This window comes from Botryllus schlosseri, chromosome 14 (assembly GCF_051294905.1).
Source record: "Botryllus schlosseri isolate E-star chromosome 14, Bs_hap1, whole genome shotgun sequence".
Taxonomy (NCBI): Eukaryota; Metazoa; Chordata; class Ascidiacea; order Stolidobranchia; family Styelidae; genus Botryllus; species Botryllus schlosseri.
The window spans coordinates 7,718,532-7,743,624 of record NC_137249.1 but is presented as its reverse complement, the minus strand read 5'-3'; the positions used below and the strand labels follow the sequence as shown (position 1 = coordinate 7,743,624).

At 39.5% G+C, this 25,093-nt stretch overlaps 2 protein-coding genes and 1 long non-coding RNA gene across 5 annotated transcripts in view; 1 reads left to right on the top strand and 2 right to left on the bottom strand.

Moving 5' to 3' along the window:
- LOC145455837 (insulin receptor-related protein-like) overlaps positions 1 to 16,204 on the bottom strand; it is a 59,570-nt gene extending 43,366 nt beyond the window's left edge. Inside the window, exons 1-5 of one of the 2 annotated variants that reach the window (XM_080333855.1) lie at positions 15,062 to 16,204; positions 13,796 to 13,919; positions 13,567 to 13,732; positions 11,248 to 11,352; positions 870 to 1,020 (exon numbers count right to left, since the gene is read on the bottom strand). In XM_080333855.1, coding sequence (XP_080189981.1) covers positions 870 to 1,020; positions 11,248 to 11,352; positions 13,567 to 13,732; positions 13,796 to 13,919; positions 15,062 to 15,362 — 847 coding nt within the window. In that variant the 5' untranslated portion in view covers positions 15,363 to 16,204. The remainder of the gene's footprint in view (positions 1 to 869; positions 1,021 to 11,247; positions 11,353 to 13,566; positions 13,733 to 13,795; positions 13,920 to 15,061) is intronic. The other variant, XM_080333854.1, reaches the window with a different exon arrangement.
- The window catches only part of LOC145455100 (insulin-like growth factor 1 receptor), a 187,123-nt gene that overhangs the window by 58,971 nt on the left and 103,059 nt on the right, over positions 1 to 25,093 (top strand). The window lies entirely within an intron of this gene.
- LOC145455838 (uncharacterized) lies at positions 1,460 to 11,241 on the bottom strand. Its single transcript, XR_013920430.1, has 2 exons — positions 10,987 to 11,241; positions 1,460 to 3,690 (listed from the first exon to the last, which is right to left on the bottom strand). It is a non-coding gene; the product is annotated as an uncharacterized LOC145455838 (long non-coding RNA).

The following is a 25,093-nucleotide window of genomic DNA, read 5'->3' as shown; positions in this document are numbered from 1 at the left end:
TGATGTTTTTCACGGAAATCACAAACAGACTGTAAAAACATTGACGGACTCGAAATATTACCAAAGTCAAACAAGCCGCGGCGGACTTTGATAGGGTTCGCGAAGGGGATCAAGCCGCGCTTTTGAAATACAAGCTTGAATCATACACCCTAGGACCGGAATGAGATACAGAATCAAGCGTAAATGTGGCTTGCCTCCGGCTATGAGCGGGGATGGTGTAATTCAATAGGTGTGATCACACATAGGACAACTATTATTGATAAGCGCAGCTCATAAATACAAAATCCTCATAAAGTAACCACGCCACCATAACCAAACCAACTGTTCCGGTATCAATATTATTGAAATTCGTTCAGCGGTGGATAGTAGAATACCTAATTTTACGAACAATGACATTAACGTCTCTCGAAATGTCACCACGTCTCAATATTTCGTGAGGACAGTGCTCTCAGATATTTACTGTTTTCCACTGACTAACACAATGGTTCCTCTGTATTCATAAGCATCACCACTGCGAAACAGGATGCAACAAAGGTAGATTTTGCGGGGTTACACAAGTTCGGAAAATGACATTATTGTGACCTAGGTGAATCAAAATACACAGATAGGATCCTGCATAAACCAATAAACCCTATGTGTATTGTGTGTGCACTATACAATGTACAATTGTACACTGTGCACAAGTTGTTTTGTTTCTATCCTTCCATGATATACATTAGTTTACGTAAGAGGTCATAACAGTCAGCTTGTTAAGAATTATGAATCAAACATTTCTTACTGATTTTGCAAGGAGTAATCAATGGTGACAGAGCAGCACATAATTTTCGACAGTTTCATAACAATTCTCTAGGGCGCACTCGAACTCTTACTTTTCTGACAAGCTTTTAAGCCCCAGCATAGCTGTCCGTTGCCTCTTTCGGCATCATCGCACTGACTGTCTTCTCCGCACTGGTCCACACATTCAGGCGACTTTCGATTTTTATCCATGTAGACATTTTCTTCAATTTGAGGGTTCGAATACTGAAAAAGGGTAGCAGGTTACACGGCGCAATACCAGCAAGAAAATAGGGGTACTTAAAAAGTCCGAGGCTGAACATAAACTTATACCGGTAGTTAATTGCTGAGTATATTTCAAATTAGTAAATGACTCGGGCTCATAACCTCCGTAATGACACAGGCAAATTTCAGATGGGCTCTCAGTAATTACAAGTGCCACTTGAAGTAATATGGCATAAACTCGCGCAATTTCATACCACAAAGAATAACTCTCTAGAGTTTCTCTCTTGCAACGTGACTGGTGACTTCACAGGGAACATTGTCGGTGTTATTGATGCAATGGAAAGAGTGTTGATATGGAAATAATATTAGTAAAGAGACGACGATATTACGAAAATGTTTTCGTGCGATTGCGATGACGATAAAATGCCTTTGGCATTCAGTTCATAGAGTATTTTTAGGCGACGACCTGAATAATATTGATAAAATCTATAACTGGAAAATTGTGGGTTTATCAAAAACATACAGACTAAATTTCAGAGTTTACCAGGAAGATGAAAGTCACCATGAAGAAATGATAGGTTGCCTATAGCAGAACACATACAGTTGTGAACAGCATTGGCAGGCATAGTACTTTGAATATTAATTCGGTTGAACTATGCCGACTCCACTTGCGGCATGCACGTGTTCAAGAGGTTCTGAAACTGTTTACGTTTCTACTTCTATAACATACTCTGTTCAAAGATCTTCAAGTTCACGTCACATTTAATGTGGATTGTCAAGCAAGAAGTTTTGAGATGTGTTATCAGTAGGGCCATTTAAAGTCATTAAAGTCATATTTTTTTCTATGCATCAGTAAGTCGTGAAATCAATTTTAACGCGAAAACCACGTCCCTATGGGGTATATTAAGAAAGTTATAAAGTCATATAAAGTCATATTTTTCCTGGTTAGGTCATATTTGAGTTATAAAGTCATATTGTAGTATACTTTAAACAAAAAGTGCCAATTTAAGCGGTGAAGCAATTAAGCACTAAGAAAGTAAGGTAATTTCTGATTGAACGAAGGCAAGCTGCAAGGTTAGCCTACATAACACTTCAGTCACAGACCTATGAGGTCACACATTGCATTGTGTTGCTACACAATCTGTTTTACTTCTGTGCACTGAAATAGGACGTCATTGGAAGTTCAGTCAGTGGGTAGGCAGGCTAAAAAAGCTCTATTTTGGTCTACTTATATACAAATACATTTGGATATGAATAAACTAGTATTTACGGTGGGCACCACTATAATAAATAATTGAAGAATTGGTCACCGAGATATGCCTCCACTACAACAATATTTCAAACTTGATACTGAAAATGGAAAGTTGTACGTACACCATCAGAGAGGCTAATGCTGATCTAAATGCCCTTGATTTCAGAAAAGATCCGCTTGAGCTCAAAAATTACATTAAGAAGCGATTGGACAAAAACGATGTGAAACAAATTATGGAGCTAGAAAGGCAAGACATTTCACCAGCGCTGAATGAAAAACTGCAGAAGTGTCAACCCACATCAGCGTCTGTGGAGCGCTCATTTTCCTTACTAAAGTCATTTTTACGTCCAAATAGTCACTTTAAAGACTCCAACATTCCACACTACATGAAACTGTACAACAACAGTGGTTTAAAATAAAAATGGATGCGTATTACTGTTATGTTGTGTATGTTTTACTCGTCAGTTCCATGAGTGACGTTGGATACATGTAAAAATACACTATTTTCACATAAAGTCATATAAAGTCATATTTTCCATAAAATAAAGTCATATAATTGATTTTTTACGGTCATATAAAAATGGCCATAGTTATCAGCGTTTGAATAAAATGGCAAAAATTCAAAATCTAGAGCTGCCGGACCAGGACTATTAAATTTGTATCCACGCCATTTCGCAGTGCCAATATTGGCCACCCTGTGTCAGCTCAACAGGATTTGGTAATCTTCAAGAATTGTCGCCTGTCGAGTTTTTTAAACTAAATCTAGTCATGTCATAAAATTATCAAGTTATCAAATCCATTTCTACAGATTCAGTTTTCCCTTCTTCTGCTTGTATGAAATTTTAACAGTGACGCAATCCATAATATTTCACTTCACAGTTTGGGTGGTACCACTACCACACAATGTTTTAGTACGTGGTTTAAGTGTCTTATACGTCTCGAGTGTAATTGACGTAATTGACATTCTCATTTCCAAGACTGCAACTTGACAAAAATTAGTAATTACATCTCTGTTATGACTTTAAACTTAACCAAAGCACTCGCACTAGTTTGCAGCATGAGCCATAAATATTACTAACACAAGCAGGTGTGGAGCTAACTTGAAGTCTGGGAGGTACTATTGTGGAGGATTATCAATTCAAAAGTCACATCAGGAACCGGCTACAATGCTACATAAATTGATGATTTTGACAAGTTTAAAACAAGAGAGCACAAAATAGCGGTGTGTTGATATGAGTCATGTTGTACAAATCAGATTCGCAAAGGCGTCATCGTAGAAGTGGGCACAAAAAAAGGATGCCGTTGGCTGACAAGTCTGTGCATAACAGGTGACTCAGTATTGTTCGTCATATAATACAATAGAGGAGTACCACCACAGTGGGCTTCTCGCATGATAATTAGAAAGCTGCTATTCCGAAATGGTGCTTTTATGTGGGTGCCTTTATTTTGTACATGCAAGCTAATGAAAAGCTAATGCAGCTAATTAAGCTAAGGAAAAGCTAATTAAGCTAATGAAAGGCTAATTAAGCTAATGAAAAGCTAAGTAAGCTAATGAAAAGCTAATGAAAAGCTAATTAAGCTAATGAAAAAGTAAGCTAATGAAAAGTAAGCTAATGAAAAGCTAATGAAGCTAATTAAGCTAATGAAAAGCTAAGTAAGCTAATGAAAAGCTAATGAAAAGCTAATTAAGCTAATGAAAAAGTAAGCTAATGAAAAGTAAGCTAATGAAAAGCTAATGAAGCTAATTAAGCTAATGAAAAGCTAATGAAAAGCTAATGAAAAGCTAAGTAAGCTAATGAAAAGCTAATGAAAAGCTAATTAAGCTAATGAAAAAGTAAGCTAATGAAAAGTAAGCTAACGAAAAGCTAATGAAACCAGCTAATGTAAAAATGAAGCCAATGAAGCAATGAAGTAAGTCCAGATTAGTATTTTGCTCATATGATTCTGGATGTATCAAATCCGAAATTTTAAATCCAAGTTTAGAATCTGGATATTCGATTCTCAATAGGGATTTTTGAATTATGATTGCAATAGTGCCAATTCAGACCTAACTGCACCCTGCAAACCGGAAGATTTGACGGCACCGACAGGTTTGTTTTGGGGTGTTCATGGTGTGTCTCGACTACTATGGTCATGGTCATGGTCATTTACACCAGGCAATTTTCTACATTTTTATTCCGTAGCGGCCGACTTGTACAACGGCCCACATTCTTGGCTTTTATAAGACACCGCTTACACGGATGAGATGGCACCTAGGTCCTAGGTAGGAATTCTGGAGCCGACCTCGGTCGGACTCGAACCCACAACCCATTGGTGTTGCAGCTGTGGATTATACCACTACGTTATCTCGCCACTACATACAGCGGTGATCTCTGACGAAGTTTTTCTGCCTACTCGGTGCTAAAGTGCCAGCATGCCTAACATGATAATGTGGCCGGTTATGTTCGCAAACTGAATTTGATAGCGTGAACGAACATGAACATTGAACATCAACGACGTTTCAAAGGGAGTTCATTTCTTGATGGTAATTAGTTAGGAAGGCAAGGAGGATTTGAAAACAGCATTGTCTCACAAGCTCCAGCATGCCTGCTATCAATCAACGCATCATACAAAACTGGATTAACCCGTTTCGGAACGCGATATGTCTGGTAAACCGAATTCGCGAGGATATTGGTTGCGGGCTTGACAGTAATTTTTATTTTACAAATAAACTTCACATCATGATCGACAGATTATAATTTAGATTATTGATCGTTTTCTTTAGAACTGAATCATTCTGCGCATAATTTCAAAATTGGGAAGACTTCTTTTTCGTTACCTTTGCGAAACCTAAATGACGTACTAGTGAGACATCGGCACCATTGTCATCCTGATAATGAGCAATGAGTAAACTAAAGTTGAAAACGTCCGGATATGTACTACTTTGTAATTGCATATATTTGCTGCGCTGAATTGGGATATTCACGTATCATTTCTGCTTTATAATATTTCACAGGGAGGGGCAAGGTATAGCCTATCGACTAGCGAGTCGTAACGCATTCACGCTCGTGATCTTTTATTATAATATCCGACAAGAATAATGCTTAACTAGCGCGGAATATACTTGACTAGTTCCGCTTTAGTTCGCTTGAATATAGCCTATTCACAGCTCCGCAGCTGCAAAACGAATTGGTTGGGGGTTCGAATCAGGCCCAAGTCGGTTCCAGTATTCCTACCCAAGTGTTTCTGGTTTAGGGTGTGGGCTTGTACTGCTCGTACGATCCGCGTAGACGGTGTCTTGCAAAGGCCCCGACCCATAATAGTCGGTGGATCAGGAACCGTAATAACGAATACCAGCCTGGTGTAAAATGACCAATGACCATCCTATAGTTGTAGAAACACCATTAATACCAACCTACTACGTTAGTGTGACCACTGATAAGTGTGACTAATTGTCTCTAACATTAATTTTGTAATTCACATATCGATACATTTGTACGTGTACTTGAGGTAGAGTTGCAACGTCACCACGTCACCACAGAGTTAACATGTGTTTATCAAAGAACCTGATTGTGACGTCCCCTCGCTTCAGAAATTGTGCAAAATTTGCAACTTTCCCCGCGCGGCAGCGCTCGTAGCAATCCCATTGGGGTCATCATTTGAGGTAGCGAAGGACAGTGGAAAGGATAGCAATTCTCATTGTTTTTTCCGCAACAACGTTGCGTTTTCGTCTTGGATTATGTCTCATCCTTGTACTGTTTGCGGACTTGATTGTTTAAAGTCCGACGAGTACGTCGAATGCTACGAATGCAACAGATACTCTCACTGTTCTTGTGCGAAGATCGGTAGCTTCAATGAGCGGAAAATCCAGATTTTCATATGTCGTTGTTGCATATTCTTCGAAGGTGAATTCAATTATGAGTGGGCATTGCAACATATTAGAGCAAATCCGGAACATTGTACAGCTATAAAACGGATTCTTCGTTTGTATAAAGTACTCGAGCCTGATCGGAGCATGCCAAATGAGGCAGCAGTAGTGGATGAGGTTTCACTTATGATTTTGAAGCAGTTTCATTATATCATCACCACGGATCACACGGCCTTGCGAGTTGATGGCGATGGGAATTGTTTTTACCGCGCAATGTCGCTTGCCTTATACGGCACTGCGAAACACCACTTGCGCTTGAGGCTTCTGACCGCGCTCGAAATTATTGAGCATCCGAAATATTATGACGAAGACGCAGAGGGATTTGTTGACCTTATAGCTGACGTTAGAATTGTGTCATCGCCTTATGCCAGTCTGGTACAAAAAGCAAGCATTCCGGGGCATTGGTCCGGGTGTCCGGACAATACCGAGAAAACCATTACCGAGAATGCCATTACCGAGAATGTACACCACCGAGAATGGACATTACCGAGAATGGACACCACAGAGAATGGACATTACCGAGAATGGACACCACCGAGAATGGACATTACCGAGAATGCAATATATGCAATGCAGGCATGTTATGCATATGCACAGGTCGTGTGAGTGCATCACGGCGTTGCCTCATTCGGTATCGATGCACAGGTATGAATTTCTCGGCAACGTCAGTCCCAGTAAGCTATATTCTTGACATTGGCCATTCTCGGTAATGTCCATTCTCGGTGGTGTCTATTCTCGGTAATGACCATTCTCGGTAATGTCCATTCTCGGTAATGTCCATTCTCGGTAATGGCATTCTCGGTAATGTCCATTCTAGGTAATGGTTTTCTCGGTATTGGTATAGAACCTTGGTCCGAGATGATGCATATTTACGCATTGAGTGCCGCCCTTGGCTCCGCGATTCGCTCATATTATCCGTCAACATTGGCAAATGAATACCTGACAGAACCGTTCACGCGCAAATGTTGCGGCCGGGGTGTGTCGAAATTTGCCATACCAGTTGCGACTCTGATGTGGACACAAACTACCGTGCCCACGACAAGCAATCCATTTCGACCGAATCACTTCGTGCCAATCATCAAAATCACCGATCTGATTTCAAGTGATCCAAATAGTTTATGCGAATCAAAACTGAAATCGGAGGATCAGAAAAGCGACATTGATAAGCCGAATGTACGCGAAAAAGACGACATTGACAAGCCGAATATACGCGAACAAGACGACTTCAAAACGTTTCATAAGAGCGAACTTGGCGATGTGAATGCTAATAAACAACAGCATTCGCTCCTAGAAAGCAGTATCCTAAGTGAAGATTCGCCTATTGACCAAATGAATGGGGAACAGATGAATTCTGAAATAGGAGAAGTTGCTGACGGAGACAAAACCAAATCAGTTCTACCTAACCTGAACAATGAGCTGAACAATGAAACGAAGCTGCCCTTTAACGAGTTTTTGAAAATTGAGGATGTGGTGAAAAAAATTATGGATTGTAAAAACGCCCTTTCGAAGATTCCTCCAGGACGGAAAGACAATTGTTACATTATCGTTGATTTTAAAACAAACATACTTCGAAAGGCTGCTAAAATTCATCGCATATTTTATGATGACATGGGAGCTTGGACGAAAACCAAGCAAACATATTCATATTACTTGAAGACCGAGGACCGACTCAGGTATGTATACAAGCCGCGGTGCCACAGGGGTGCTATTTGTACCCTAAAAATGAAGGAGTACTTGCCGTTATCACCGCAGCCTTCTCCAGGTGACGTACTCATGGTTGGGCGATACTACGCTAAATCAAAGAACAACCCTGGTTACGAAAAACGTATAAGCTGGATTGAAAGCGGACCATCGGATCCATGTAATGTGTGTATCGTGGAGTACAAGGGTATATCTGGGGACTGCAGTCCACACGGAAACAGCTCTGTGAACTTTCAAAATTACATCCGCACTCCGCCCAGCACTATTGAGAAGATAAAGGAAAAGGTTACATACGGGACAGGAAAGCGAGTTTACGTTGATCTTCAAAATGATTCCGAAAGTATTTCGCAAATGCCTCGGAATATAAGTCAGATCCACCACACTAAGCACCGGGAAAAAGTAAGCAAAGAAGGGCACAGTAGCCTGTCGCGAGACTGTTATGCAGACGAACTTTTGGATGTCATAAACATGATGCACACGGAAAAATTTGTGAGAAGAGTCATCCATTCTCCAGCAAAAGCATCCAGCATAATTGTATACACCGATGATCAAATAACAGATCTTAAAAAGATGTGTTGTACTGGAAAAACTGTACTTGGAATTGACAAGACATACAACCTAGGCAATGTGTACGCTACTGTAGCAGTTTTCAAAAACGTGAAGATGATTAGCACCAGAACGCAGGAAAATCCGATTTTCATTGGTCCCATATATCTCCACCATAGGTCAGATAGAGGGACATTTAACGACTTCTTCAGTCATCTTAGCTCCGTTATAGGAGGTACTTTCGATCACCTTGTCGTGGGGACAGACGACGAAATTGCACTACACTCAGCAATAGAAAATTCGTTCAAAAACTGCAAGCACGTTCTCTGTGTCAATCATTTAAAGACAAATTTGGTCGACAAACTTCAGCACGGCATCGGTGCAAGCAAGCATTTGAGAAAAAGTCTGGTGAATCAAGTCTTCAATCTGTTGGATAGCAAGGACGAAATTGAATTTAATCGAAGAGAAGAAGACCTACTCACTAGGTGCCATAGCATATGCCCAATGCTGGTCACATACTTACAAAATAGATTGCTACCGTTGTTGCGAAAAAAGGTCTGGCAAATGCGTAGCTTTATCGGCGCCGAGCACAAATGGTTCACCAATAACAACTGCGAGAGCATGAACCATGTTCTCAAGCGATTGACAGATTGGAAAAAGAAAAAGTTACCAGATCTAATTAATCTACTCAAATCAGCGATCACTTCACAATACTTGGATGTACGAAAGAGTATCACAGGCCGTGGTACTTTTACCCTTGCTGAGAATTGTAAAAAGTATTTGGTATCTCCTTGGGATTGGGACGACATGCCAAAAGACGAGCAAGACCGTTCATTTCAGCAGTTAATGAATTTTCCCGCCCCGACAGCCTGTAAGCTGCCTAAATCATTATCACTCTCCACTGATGGGCAATTGATGGCGCATAATCCTTCGAAACGAAGTGGCAGCAAGCCAGGAGGAACTAAATGCAAAAGAAAAGTTCGTTGAGCTGTAACTAAAGAAAATCAAGTTCATAAATGCACTGTACATTTGCAGCAATTGTGCCTATACTGCCAGCATGAACAATTGAACATATACAACATGTACAACATTTTCTGTCTGCAAGTACTGAAATCCCTGTCCATATTGGCGTATTTCCTTTCGTTGTCGTAATTTTCTGCAAGTGAATGCTCAGTTTCGTTTTATATGTTGCTATATTTTTCAATACAGTGTTACGCTTGCTCGTGTTTCAAAACTGAAAATTATCACCCAATGACATGAACAGCAAGGATGAGATGGCGTATTTCGGTTTCTCCCGAATGTGAGGTTGCCTCAACGAACCGGTGATCCGCTAAATGAGTTGACAGATTTTTTCACGACGGATTCCTTTTCTGTCGTTATCGTACCTTTTTAACCAGACTGGATATCGGCACTGATGTTACGCGCCTGCGGCTATGGGTTGTCGGGACAGCTATCGTTTGGTAGAGTACAGGTTTAACCAGAGCAAACAGTTCGCAGGAGAGAAAAAGTTCTATAACTGGTCTAGTTAAGCAATGTAGGGTCAATATATTTTGTAAAGAGAAAGCTACGTTTTCATTGGCACAATGTTCAACCTAAAATCGGCGATGTGTAGTGGTTCCAAATATAATAATTTTCATAGTCATTGGGAACGATAAAGTAGCAACATTTTCATAGTCGTAAATGAGTATATCACGAGTATTTTCAATAATATCGCGAGATAGTACTCGCAGCATAGTTTATTTATAAACGAGGCTGGCATTGATGTCGGTTAATAATTATTATTTCAAAGATACCAATTCAGCGTCAATCAACAAACGCACACATTTAGCAATTGCAATCAGCGAAGTTTTTCGATGCGTGGTGTTCAATTAGCTTCCTTGTTACATTAGCTTCATTAGTTTTTCATTACCTTGTTTCATTAGATTTTGATTAGCTTACTTTTCATTACCTTAATTGCTTTTAATTAGCTTCATTAGCTTTTCATTAGCTTACTTTTCATTAGCTTACTTTTTCATTAGCGTAATTAGCTTTTCATTAGCTTAATTAGCTTAATTAGCTTTTCATTAGCTTACTTTTCATTAGCTTACTTTTTCATTAGCTTAATTAGCTTTTCATTAGCTTAATTAGCTTCATTAGCTTTTCATTAGCTTACTTTTCATTAGCTTACTTTTTCATTAGCTTAATTAGCTTTTCATTAGCTTACTTAGCTTTTCATTAGCTTAATTAGCTTCATTAGCTTTTCATTAGCTTACTTTTCATTAGCTTACTTTTTCATTAGCTTAATTAGCTTTCAATTAGCTTTTCATTAGCTTACTTAGCTTTTCATTAGCTTAATTAGCTTTTCATTAGCTTTTCATTAGCTTAATTAGCTTCATTAGCTTTTCATTAGCTTACTTTTCATTAGCTTACTTTTTCATTAGCTTAATTAGCTTTTCATTAGCTTTTCATTAGCTTACTTAGCTTTTCATTAGCTTAATTAGCCTTTCATTAGCTTAATTAGCTTTTCCTTAGCTTAATTAGCTGCATTAGCTTTTCATTAGCTTGCATGTACAAAATAAAGGCACCCCTTTTATGTACCCACAAAACTAAGACTACCGCATATTTACACACAATATCAAGTGTAATATATATTAAAAACATGACATATTGACAAGATGTTTAGCATAACATATTACTGGTTGTTTAATAATCACCACCAAGTAACAATCAACAAGGCTTGATATATCATCACGAAGTCACAACATCTGTCCTGCATTTCATGTTGTCTATCAACACTCTAGGAGAGTAAACGCTGACGTAAACGCATTTCGAAGGCGTAAATTGCACTCGACTGAAATCTTACCGCTCCAAGTCTTTTCCAATCGATCGTGTCTAAGTAACAAAGCATTGGATTTTTCTCTATTCTTACGCCGCCCTTGTTTATTAACCGCAGATTCTGCAGGCCAACCTGTTGCAAATAAAAGGACATTTCATTATCGGTCAGAGGGGTTATACGATGGTGCCACCGATAAATTGTCAAATTGTAACCAGCAAGCGGCAAACCCGCTAACAAAGCAATCCATACTAACTTGCCTATTAGCAAATGGCACGTTCTAATGTGATCAAGATTTTCATATTTAAGTTAATCGTGGAAATGAAAGACTATTACATTCAGTAACTGCAAATATGGTGTGCTAATCCAAAATATATCAATCCTCTCAAAATACACTGGAATTTTTTATCACAAGTTGGTTAAATTTAGGTTAACATATTAGAAGCAAAGCATGTTTTGTGATATTTTTGTGATATTTAGAAGAAAAAGGACTGTGAAAATCATCAGGAGTTGATAGTTAATTTGAGAGAGAAAAAACATCATCCAGCAGTTCACATTTCCAACAAATAACAACAGCGCTCTATATAAATGCTCATAAATAATTGATGATCGCGCAGAGTAGACACCAGGTTATTCCAAGAATCCAGCTTCTACTATTACATGGACCTGGAGGGGCTTCCTTTGTTTTAATATCAGCCAACACACACCCTTCCCATAGTATGCCTTTTATTCTTTGTTCTTGGCGTTTTTTGTGCTGATGCTAATCGGGTGAAATGGGTTGAGGTAACTAAGAAAACAGCATTCCCACAGCATGAACCACTGAGGGGAATACATTCCAAATACGATTACAAATTAAAGCAGTTAGCTTCTTGGCAATAGCGTGCTTCATGCCAACTTAAGAATAGGAAATGTGTTTGCTCTTGACAAATGCCAGTGAATGGGTGTGTTATGTTCTAAGACAGATATGTCTTGAAAAGAAGGAGAAAGGTCATGTTTTGTCCTAAAGAATGAGTATGGTTCTGCTTCAAATTAAAATATTCACATATCAAGTAAAATAGATAAGCTTATGCAGATGATATGAGTTTTTCACGAATTGAGCGTGCTCAGACTTATAGAAAATATACCAATGACTATCATACCTCACATAAAAAATGCCTTGTTATCCCACACTTGATACAAGGTATGCCAGACAGGCACTGCAATTAAGCCATTATGTGCTACAATAACACTTTAAGTCAATGATAATGACTCCGCATGTAGGAATTTAGACACCAAAATTGCATGTGATCGACCAAAAGTCAGTTTGACCAACCAAGTTCGGAGAAAGTCACACCTACATGTAACATTGCTCTGACAAAGTCAATGTACAAGCCCCAATTGGTAGTCAACAGCCATTCACACAAGATGATATGCTCTTCTTAATGCCAATTTCTATCAGAGATTTCCTGAATGCATGCTGACTAGATATTTTTATCAGAATTGCAATTGGAGCATTTTCAGTTTTGTTCACGTTCTCTATAATCCCAAATTCCCAATTCTTTTGCATAAGTGGTCGAAAATCTATACCAAAATAAAGGTGATGGAGCAAATGTATACTGACTCATCTTGAAAGGTGTCGAATATGATAGATTGCTGGCGCCATATAGAAAGTAACTAGTACCTGATGTTTGGCAAACAGATATCCACAAATGATGCCACAAAACTATAAGAATATTATGTAGGCATGGTTACATGTGATAACTGGTCAGAAACAATAATTTACTCGTGTCAACAGTTCCTAGATAACAACATTCCATGGTTGCTTCTGGTGGGTGAAATTATACATAAGCTTTTAATCATCACAAGGAGAAAATGACCGATACAGAAATCACTGAGATGTATTTATATTCATTAACCGAATTATCCCAATTGAAGAGAGGCTCCAACTTAAAAATGCGCTATACAAATTAGTATACCAGGTATCATGCCAGAATCGCGAAGACCAGGGCTGTGGAGTCAGTTCACTTTATCGCTAACTTCGACTCCTAATATTTTGTTCACATAATTGCTTCTCAAAACTTTATATCAATTCGCTCCGAAAATGTCACATTTTCTTCAAACCAATTGAACAATCGCGTTCATAATTACGATGGTGAGCAAATGACAATTCCTAAATTTTCACAGTGCAATAGCAATTAATTTGGAGATATATTTCTTTGCTTATCTATAATCAGGATGCAGAAATTTTATAACAGTCACCAGTAAATGATTCATTGCAACATTTATGCCTCCCAAACTGCATAGCTATATAGGAAAAGCGTTGACTAAAATCAAAAGATGCATCACTGCCATTAACAACTATTTCCATACCTCAACCATGTGGAAGTTCTCATAAAGAACTAGAGAGTAGCCACGAAATGTCTCCAGTCCTCCAATGACGGCAAGGTTGGGAAACATATATCTCAAAGTCTTCAAATTGCGCACACGGTATATAAGAAGATAATGAGTGATATATCGAAGCTTTGGAAATCTATATCTGGAGAACGGAGATTTTACAAGTTGGTCGGAAACGTTCTCTTGCAAACTGATAAAAACTTACTTTACTAGATCTTTCTCAGTCAAGTCGTGCATGAACACAATATGGACAAATCCGTTTACAATCGTGCAATTCTCAAGGTCTTTCAATGCATCAGCGGAATTCCTGGCCTCAATGATGTTGCAAACTAGGGAGGAAAGCAATAATGATTGATTGCAACATAAAACAAAAATTGGAGGCAAAGGATTGCCATTTGCAATCCATAATCATAGTATCATCAACCAGGGTTGCAGTAGTCTTCTGCCGGTAAGCACATATACAATAGGGGTGATCAAAAATTACTTTTTTTATCAAATTGTACTGGCTACTTGATATAATTGTTAGGTTTCCTAACTTAAGCCAGCACATCAAATTTGGTTCAATTCCAACGAGTAGCCGCATTGCTACAGGAGATGAAAGTTTGTATATTACATAAAAATTGTTGAAAAAAATTTTCTGTTCACCCCCATGAAAGTGTTAGGCTGTCTATAGAAACGATGTTTAGCAAATTTGATCCAATTCCAACCAGTGGAAGCGGAGTTATTGTCGTCGAAAAATTTGGATTCCAATAAAATAGTATTTACGGTGGGCACAACTATGATAAATAATTAAAGAATTGGTCACCGTAAATACTATTTCATTAAAATCCAAATTTTTCGACGGCAATAACTCCACTTCCACTAGTTGGAATTGAGTCAAATTTGGTGAACATTGTTTCTATAAGCAATCTAACACTTTGATGGGGTGAACAGAAAATTTTGAACTTTTTTTTTTATAAATTTTTATATAATAAATACAAACTTTCTTTTCCTGTAGCAATGCGGCTACTGGTTGGAGTTGAACCAAATTTGGTATGTAGGCCTAAATTAGGTAACCTAACAATTTTATCAAGTAGCCAGTACAATTTAAGAAAGAAAGTCATTTTTGAACACCCCTAATATACAATGATCTTCTGAACCAAGCATATCAGCTGAGACCAGATTGTTGTGATCAATGATCATGATCATCAACGCAATCCAAGATAAGACTGCAATCTAAGGACCTGTACCTACAATGAACAAACGATTCCATAATTTAAAAGGGTATTGCCATTAGATCAAATCGAGTTCAGATGTTTTTGATGAAATAAAACCAATAGCCTATTTATATTTCGAGTCTATCATGTATCTAACATAAAAACACAAAGCAAATTCCAAGTAGGGCCTACTATCACAACGGTAAGTTACAAAACATGGCATACGTTTGCAACACATTAACACTTAAAATCATGTAAAAATGAATACACCATACCTGGACCAGTATAAGACTCGTAGAAAATATCCTGCAGTTGGTATTTTAAACTCGGCGGGCAGTCATCATTATGATAATCAAAGTATTCATCCGTGCTTGAATTCCCAATGTCATTGTTGCCAGGGTCGAAATCCTCCTGGCTCGAAGATGGTGAAGCTGGTACACTCCTTTTGACATGTGTATGCGATAGTTCCGCAGTTTCATGCAATTCCTTGAGCTTATCCGTGAATGTTGAACATACATCATGCTTGAAGCACACAAGCACAATGCATATTGATATGATAGCCGATGTTCGTCCCATTGCTATACTTTAGAAGCTTTGTCTTCGCGTTGAACTGTATCCACAATAGCTTTCTGTTCTTCCAACTAGCCTACTGCAATCCAGCATGCTATGCCATTGCAAGGCATATATCAGACATCTCCTTATAAATATATATGTCTTCCTGAATGACTCAAGTTCGATACAGTAATGCTGTAATGATACTGTAACAAAAAAATGAACTGCTGCATATCGCAATATTTGTGAAATTGAAAGTGCTGACCCACTGCAAGCTTTAATAGGGCCCCTGGCATTTCAATAGGAAAACATATTTCAACCAACTTTTTGGGCTAAAGAGCAAACGGAAAAATTGACATTAAGAGCTACCGTAGCCTACATGAAATCCTCATTTCTGTCACATCTTGCAATTTCCAACAATAACAGTAACAGTAACTATATCATATGGCATTTGGGTTAAGTCTTGTAGTATAGTTGCAAATGCCTAGCTAATCCAAGTCAGGCGGATTAAATCGAGTAATCCGTTCAAAGTCGGTAGATCGAACAGTATTTAGCCTGCATTTTAAACAATCGTCTGAGTAAAATTCTCATCGTAGATACTGTTCTACAATAGCTAAAAAATAGCGGAAAATGATATGGATAATGCCGATAGTAAAATTGATCGAACAAGCATTCAAGGCGAAAGTAATACGCCTACGCTGTGAGAACAGCCATTCCGCACCGTCTGCACCTTCAAACGTTTCTACCCTTGACACTTTGAGGCTTCGCCATCATTTCTAAGCGATGACGTCATACTGGAATGGGCAGCTACGAGCACCACACGACTGCATGTGACAAAACTCCACTTCGCAAGAACTAACCTAACCTTACTCCGAGATTTACTCACTACCAAGCAGCGAGCGCTTACAACAACAAGCAAGACACAGTGCGAGTGGGCAAACTCTCTTTTTCTCTTCAAATAGAAAAAACGAACACGCGCGAATCAAAACAACCGCTGATAACGAGAGTAAAGCCGAGACCGTCGTGTACAGAAAGAGGTTGTGCTCGTGCCATCTTGTGTACCAGCGGCTCTGTAAAGGTTATAGCGACAGTGGGCGCTCTGTCATGGCGTGATATTTTGTTTTGTCTGTGTATAGATAACTAACCTGAGTAACCTCCGTAGGTTAGTTATCTATAGTCTGTGAGTGGTCGAGTTCCTCTGACCGTCATCAGCAGCAAAATGTTTTCCATGTAACCGGACCGGACGTATAGGAATCTTTCCTTTCCATCTGCCAAAGCTAGACTATGGCTACCATATTCGAGAATAAATTCGAGTATAAATATTTCCAAAATTTTCTTCTTATTATGGGGGATGCTAAGTGTAGGCTACTTGAAGTAGAAGTAAAATATGACAGCATTAATGAGTATTCAAGGAACTCATTTGAAAGATGTAAAATATTGGTAAAACTGGCCTAGAAAGCATAAAATACTTGAGTTATAATTACTTAAATAAAACAGAACCTACTTGATTCATTAATGTATTAATATGTTTCTCGATTCAAAACACCACAACTTTGCGATCAAACGAAAACCGGGTTAGGGTTGCATTTAAAACAATAAGCAATTTAAAACAAACATTTTTGTTTTGTTTTTTTAGCCATGACGTCACGGATATTTAATTGTGACTTCATAGTGGATTGACATTGACAATTGAATATATAGGGTAAATATGGCTCCTCGACGAAACGCGCTTGCGAACACTATTATAAACAGACCATTCAGTTTTCCATTAACAGACCAAAAATATCTTTAACCAGGACTACATCGGTATGCAGCATTTCTACGGTCGGCAGTCTTCATCATCAGAATACGTATTCCATACCCAGGGCCGTAACAGCACTTCGTCAGCCCCCCCCCCCCAAAAAAAAAACCTTGGTCTTGGGCCCCCCATAGGGTTATAGGCCGAACTTCTGGGGGGCTTCGCCCCCCAGACCCCCCTCCGGCGATACCCTGTTTACCGCTATTTGTCATATTGTTGGGAGTTTGTTTAGTGAATCAGCTTTTGACGCCGAAGCGCGCGAAGCGCGGAAAGTTTCTAGAATTCATGATTGAATCGGTCAGTATGATCGGGAATTGCATATATATTGTTATCAATTTTTATCTACTCTCTGCTCACGTAATCAGATTTGCCGGTAGAGCTGAGTGAGGTGTGTTTCAAAAGGTAGGACGACTCAATAATAATTAAACATCTTGGGGCGTATACCCATTGGCAGGAACGAAACAGTACCTCGTCGGGCCCCAAAAAATGTAGGTCTTGGGCTCCCATAGGGTGTAAAACGAGCCCCCCATCACGTTGTTCGCGTTTGTCACGAAATCATCTGTACTGTATTGTTAGGCAGCGCGAAGTGCGAAAATTTTCGATCATTTATGATAAAATCGGTCAATCAGATCGGCGATTGCATATATATTATGCTATCAATCTATTGTCCTCTCTACTCACGTAATTAGATTCACCGGTAGAGCCGAGTGAAGTGTCTTGAAAACGGGCGGGCCCGTAAATAATAATTAAACATCTTCGGCGGGCGGACCCGTTGATATGACTTCGTTACATGATGTTATTTCGTGACTTCCAGTCTGCTACAACAAAAAATATAGAATCGCCCGAACGTGAGCTTCTAAACTAAGAGACGCACACGATTTCAAATTGGTATTTCTTCACTGGCATAAATTTTTTCCCAGCGGGATGGTATTTGTCTTGTGAGGTTCAGATTGCAAAGACAGCAACATTCGGCGCCAGTCACTTAGGCGCCTATGGACAATTAAACCTATATGTATTTTGTATATATAACGAAGTCTTCGGTCAGCATAAGGGCATAGACCTTTTCGGCCAAGGTTTTCTCGCTGCCGATCGTTCTGGCACACTTCTTGGAGTCGCATGTTATATGGCCCAAAACTTGATTGTATGTCTTGGTGGGTCGTGGAGCGGTAATGGCCCAATACCCAATAATAAAGACAAATGGCCCCTTTCGAGCTCGCCCCCCCCCCCCCCCCCCATTGGGGGGTTTGGGGTGCGGCAGTTACGGTGCTGCCCATACCAATGATCTCTATCTGCAATCTGCAACTGTTTAACCGACGACGATTTCGAGAGTTCCAGCCACCCCGCATCGTATACATCGACTATATTGAGTGCAAATCGTCCGTAGGCTCATACTACATGTTTTTTGGGAGTATTGACACAAATATTGCATAATTAGACAAGGTTTGAAAAAAAAAATTTAAAGGGCAATTGTTTAAAACATTGATTGAAACATGTCTTGAACAAAATGTTTAAAACACCTTTTGTTTTAAATGCAACCCTAATGCCATTTGTAACCAGATTTGGAAATATTACGCAACATCATCGCCTGATTTGTACGTCTGATGTATGATACTCGATTTGAAATTGGATATCCGATTCCGAAACCCACCTCCGGACAGGGAACAAGATATTTTGAAAGTCTTTTCGATATTATATGCAACCGATATCGATCGTGACGTAGCGACCGTGTCCTCCGTTCAAAACACCACGAGATTGTGAAATGATGTGATGATAATGACTTCGAGTGGAAACTACATGGAATAGTCTTTAAGCTTCATATTGCATCCTAGTCAATCAAGGTACACAACATACAACACGTCGCGTACGCTCATCGGTGATATACCATTTACATTTTTTTTTCAGTCTCGTTTGCTGTTCAGCTTTTTCGTCACCAAGTGCGTACTAAATATGCAGCATACTGAATGCACCCCTTTAAATGTCGTCAGAGTAACATAATAACAATTATATTTAGATCATTTGTGACTGAAGGCTGTGACTTGGACTGGACTCCCGCGACGATTCGACCCTTAATTTTTCTTCGAAATTTGGAGTAAGACTGACTCGATGACAAAAATAAAATGACTCGATTTTAGTCAAATGTTGAAATCACGTATAACTTTTGACTCGGAACCTGATGACTTATGGTTATACAACCCAGATCTCAAGCAACCGTTGCGCAACGTTTTTGACAAGTAGATATTAGGGTTGTCCAAAATTTGGAAAATCTAAAAAAAGATGCGTATCCATGTCTCATTCTGTAGAGTGTAGATTATTGATAAAAAACGTCAATGAGCCTGCAATAAGCTTACAGGAAAGTCGTTAACATTTGTCTAAATGCGTTTGAAAGTAGCTGCCATGGAGTGGGCGTGTTTGCGACCATAGAACGGCGAGAAGACTAGTAATCACGAAATCACGTCTCTTGATTGGTTAATCAGCTATGCTTCAATGATCACGACCACGGCGGCTTGCTGATTATGTGCTTCTACTAGTTCAAGAAGTACGCTAACGGCAATGATGATTCTGTAAGCGCATTGTGCGTTGGTGATTAAGTACTAAAATGAGACACTTGGTCATTGAATTTTTAGTGTTGAAACTAGATAACGATAGGTTCAGAACAACAATACCCTCCTTCAGGCATGACAGAGGAGAAACAGCGAATGCTTGTGAACTTATAGATCCCAGAAATACCTATCTGATATGATTGCGATTACGCCAAGTGGTCCTGCCTTTCTGGGTGCAGTGCAGGTAAAGTATATTAGTTATCGCCAAACTGGTACAGCACACCATGTGAGATGGATTCTGGACACAATCCCGTATGCTTTGAAGATATATGGGCCGACCAGGTAGCTTACATTGGGACTCTAAAGAAATGTAACTACCGCACCGCTTCAATACATTCTTTTTTACGTCCATGTTTGGTTTGATTCAAGCATTAGTCGTGATGCAGCCGGTAATGATCTAAGATTCATTATGGACACGCTAAACAATGCAAGCGAACAGTCTTTTTGCTGGTCCTACCTGCATAGTTTATGCTTGCCTTTAGACCTTTTTCCGGGGCATCATTGAGGACTTAGACAGCACTCGCGGGTATGATTCATTATGCTGCAAGAATGTGAGTGAAGTGCCAAGCATAAATGGCTGATTCATCCAACCCGTACAGCTTTTAAGACTTCAACTATATAGGCTACCACGACAAGATAAGATCAGACACAGCAGTGTCAATGCCAAGTTTTATATTTGTATTCAATCATGGAACATCCCCTCTGAAACTAGAAGTTCGTTCGCCACTTGCATAAGCGCCTTTGCAATATTTGTTCTCGTGTTTTTGTGCTTTCCCTCGATGAAAACAAGGCATACAGGCTACAACGGTTGCCTTCACAATAAGCCATCAAGTCATGTATTTAAAGTTTTTGTGAAGCAGCTGCTCTTTGCTCATCATGTATTTCGTCACTCAACATGTTCCGAATTATTCTTAAATCATTATCTGCGGACCAACCTATAATGCGCTTACAGAATCACCGCCGTTAGCCGACTCCTTGACCAGCTGATCAGCAAGCAGCCACCGTCGTGGTCATTGAAGCATAGCAGATTAGCTAATCAAGCGCCGTGATTTCGTGATTACTAGTCTGCTTGCCGTTCTATGGTCGCTGACACGCCCACTTTACGGCAGCTACTTTCAAACGCATTTAGACAAATGTTAACGACTTTCCTGTGAGCGTATTGCAGGTTCATTGACGTTTTTTAATCTATAATCTATAAAATGAGACATGGATACGCATAAATTTTGAGATTTTCCAAATGATGGACAACCCTTTGAATACGCAAAACGCGACCCGCTTTTTTGGTATAGTTGCATCACCGTCTCACTGAGAAATAGTAACGATCGTTCGTTCATTTTGAAATTTCGTAAGTTAAAAACGCCACAAGAATGCGATAAAATGAAAGTTATATCTAGGGCGATTTTATTACTTAAAAACGGAAGATTTTGACTTAAAAAATCAAAATTTTGACCTAACGTATGCAAATTAGGTGTTTTCCCAAATAATGTTAGAATTGTACAACTTATCTTCATTTCTGGTTGGAACTGTCTGTCCTTAGGAAGTAGTTTGGACTGAAAAAAATTCTTTTTTTTGCCTCAAAAACTGACAAATTTTTACATGAAAAAAATTATTTTAATGAAATCTGGCCCTATGAAGAATTCCAGTAGTTACATTACGCACAATGCGAGAAATAATTTAAAAAAAATTGTAGTACAGCGAAAGATACTTTCCTACATTCTCGGGTAAAGAGTGTCTGTCCTTACTAAGTATAGCTTGCCAAGAATGGAGAAAGAACGTTCAACAGCAGCAGTTGTTGGCTGGTGACAAACCATATTACTTGATTCTGACAATGGTGTCTGTTGGCGCAGAATTTCACCCTTCAGTGAGTTCGCCATACACCACTGCTTCTTTATTGTGACGCATGAATGGTTTATTGTATTTCACAACTACCTACACGTGCTTGATTCATTTGGAACAGCGCGCTGTGCTGAAAGGAGTGATATTTGATGTGTATTAGTTACGGCCATATTGTTGTAGTTAGGGTTATATTTGGCTTTGATGTGTATTTAATTGTCGTATTTGATTGTATTAAGAATCTGGTATAAGTAATTCGGTCAGTTGTTTTATCGCTGGGAATTTGTATCATCAAAAAACCGTACTTCATCCAAGAAGACGCGTGCTTGACTTACAACCGAAGCGCAGACAGCTGACGGTGCAACGTGGTCGTGTACCCAGAATAGGCTTCAATTTCTGCGGTTACAGTGTCTGCGTCATAATTTTTCATAATGCGCTTCTTGATATAAGAACCAATGCCCAGTGCCCACGCAGTCTCGCTTCAGATATTGCGGTACGTTGAGCATAACACCATGTCAACCTATTTGTTTCATTTCAATGTTTATGACTCACAATGATTGAATAGTATATTCATATTGAAATGAACCCGAATATTCAGGGCTGACACTCGTCAGGGGTAATCGTCAGCAACTAGTAGAGAACTGGAAAGAACATTGTATATCAACAATCGTATCACAATGAGCAGACAATGGGACGTCTACAACGGCAGGCTTATAAACAGTGTTGCCATACCGTCCTTATTTCTAAGATTTGTATTTATTTTGAAGGGCCACGTCTTAGAAAACTCAACGCTCCTTATTTCTAAGAAATGTCCTTATTTTCGACTTGCGTCCTTATTTTCAACCACTACAGAACTTCGACCGTTTGCCTCTGGTATCTGTGTTGCATAATATTCTCAAATTTGCTTTTGCGTTGAGATGACGTCATAAATGAAAGGAACTCTCGTGACGTACACACACACCACAAGATTTGTCTTCTAAGTGGTGAGATAGTTAGGGCAGTGAGTGGTAGTATAGCAGTTTCGCCTGTACCAAGCTGCCGCAGCGGACGTCATATTCGAAGTAAACAGCAGTACCAGGTTCCTGCTGTGTGGTCTACAGTAGAATAAGCTCAAGCTGTGGCCTGTGGGGAAGGCAGCATTTATTGCGTAGTGAAGAAAGGCGCAGTGCAGTCGACGCATTGGTTAAAAAGTAGCAACGCTATAATTCATTGATAAATTTATCTAAATTACATTGCACTTGCGCATATAGTTTTAGCTACTAATAAGGCGAAATCTGATTAGTTACAATAAGCAGGCGTAAAAACGTTTTTCGAGACGAAAATGAGAGAGAATTCGAAGGTATCTACCGAAGCTCAACAAATGACTTTGTCTAAACTTGGTGTACGACCTTTTTCTATCTTGGTTGACGTCTCTAACCACAACGAGGTGAAGAAGTTTGGATTATCACCGTATGGGGAGTCCCTAGAGGCCTAGACCAACGTTTTTCTTTTTTTTTTGGGGGGGGGGGGGTTGACGAAGTGCTGTTTCGGACCTGAGTAAAGGTAAACCTAGACCTGAGATCTCGTGAGATCCATGAAGCACTTTCTAATAACAAGGAGTTGCTGGACCAGATTGTTTCTGGCTAAAATTATGGAATGTGACATCCCGCGGCTCGTATAAATACAAAGTATATTTACAAAAACGCCTTTTCATGCTAATCTGATTTATCGACTGTCCTTATTTCTGGCTCCATGTCGATGGCAACCCTGCCTATAAAGTAGGCTACAAGCTGTAAAACGTCAAATGATAAGTTCACCGACAGTGCAAAATCTACGATACAAACGAAATGCAGGCTGCAAAAACGTTTTAACTTTGTAAACAATTTTGACATTTTTTGACCAAACGCTACAATTTTGACCTAATTTTAATTTTTTTTGACATGTCAAAAAAATCGCCCTAGTAACATCCTATCTATATAGGAAGGTGCCGAAACGACTTGGAGTAGTCTTTTATATCATTGACACCCTGTTGGCCTGAAAATAAGAACCATACACAGTTGCACACGGAAGGAAAAGTACCACAAGATAGCATGAGAAGGACAATAAACGAAGAAAATGAGATTGCATACGTCGATGGGCGAAGAGATATGCCAGAGAGTGGTCTCGTATACTAGAGCAGTGCTCGTCGACATTTTTTGGTGCGTGGGTGAGCCCTTGCAGTTGTTGTGGCGAATTCATGCACCCTCGGTTCGGTTCGGTTTATCAGCAATTTGTATCAGTTCAATACACCACAAAAACTGCGATACAAGGAAAAGATAGGAAGGTGTCGAAGCGACTTGGAGTAGTCTTGGGAATCGAACACCCACCTTGGCCTAGGGCCTAGGCGATGTAAAGAGGAGGCATGCACACTTTGCACAGTGCACACTGAATGAAAAGAAAAAGAAGATAGTATAGAAAAAAAGCAAGAGACAAAAATAGGGCGGTATGTCGCGGATGGCGAGATCGATAGGTCAGACCGTGTTCCGGTAATCTTGAGGGCGGACTTATATAGCATTCATTAAGTAGAAATTGCTTGTATTTCGACTTGAATATGGACATAGGCTACTCGTCGACTGACGGATGGCCGTTGGATACTGTTCCACACGTCAGGTCCGGCATATTTGATAGAGCGATGATCTTTTCGGTCGATCATATGATATTTGGACGACGTGGACGCGCGTGTGTTGTACCTGTGCGCTTTTGATTCCGAGGTAAAGAAGTCTGGCCTCTGGCCTGATGTATAGGCTACTTAGATTACAAGCATTTCGCCCTAGGTTGAAAACAAATGCTTTGTATGATAAGTTTCGAAGTACGTCATGCACACTTGTACCTATCTCTTCGTACTGGTGCGCCGCATGAATATTTTGGTGCATCATACACACCAGTTGAAGAGAGCACAGCCCGATTGATCGATGAGGGATAATTGGATTTTTTTTACATACAAAACGGAAGATTTTGACCTCACGTATGCAAATTGTGTGTTTTATTCGCACATGTTAAAATTGTTCCACTTATCTTCATTTCGGGCTGGAATTGTCTGTCCTTACGATGTATAGGTTTGCCTGGAAAAAAGTTTTCGACTAAAAAACTGACCAATTGTTACATGAAAAAACTTGTATTTTACCGAAATCTGGCCCTATGACGAATTCCAGTAGTTACATCACGTATTATGGTAGAAATAATTTGAATTTGTTGTAGTACAACGAAAGATACTTTGCTACATTCTCAGGTAGAAAGTGTCTGTCCTTACTAAGTAGCTTGCCAAGATTGGGGAAAGAACGTTCAACAGCGGCAGTTGTTGGCTGACAACACTGATGTGCGACACTGCTGGGGACACAGCGTGTTGCTTCATTCTGACAATGTTGTCTACTCTACATCACATTTTTCATAATGCGCTTCTTGATATAAGAACCATGCAATGCCCAAGCAGTCTTGCTTCTGTTAGGATATTGCGGTGTTGACCACCACATAACACCATGTCAACCTATTTGTTTCATTTGACCGCT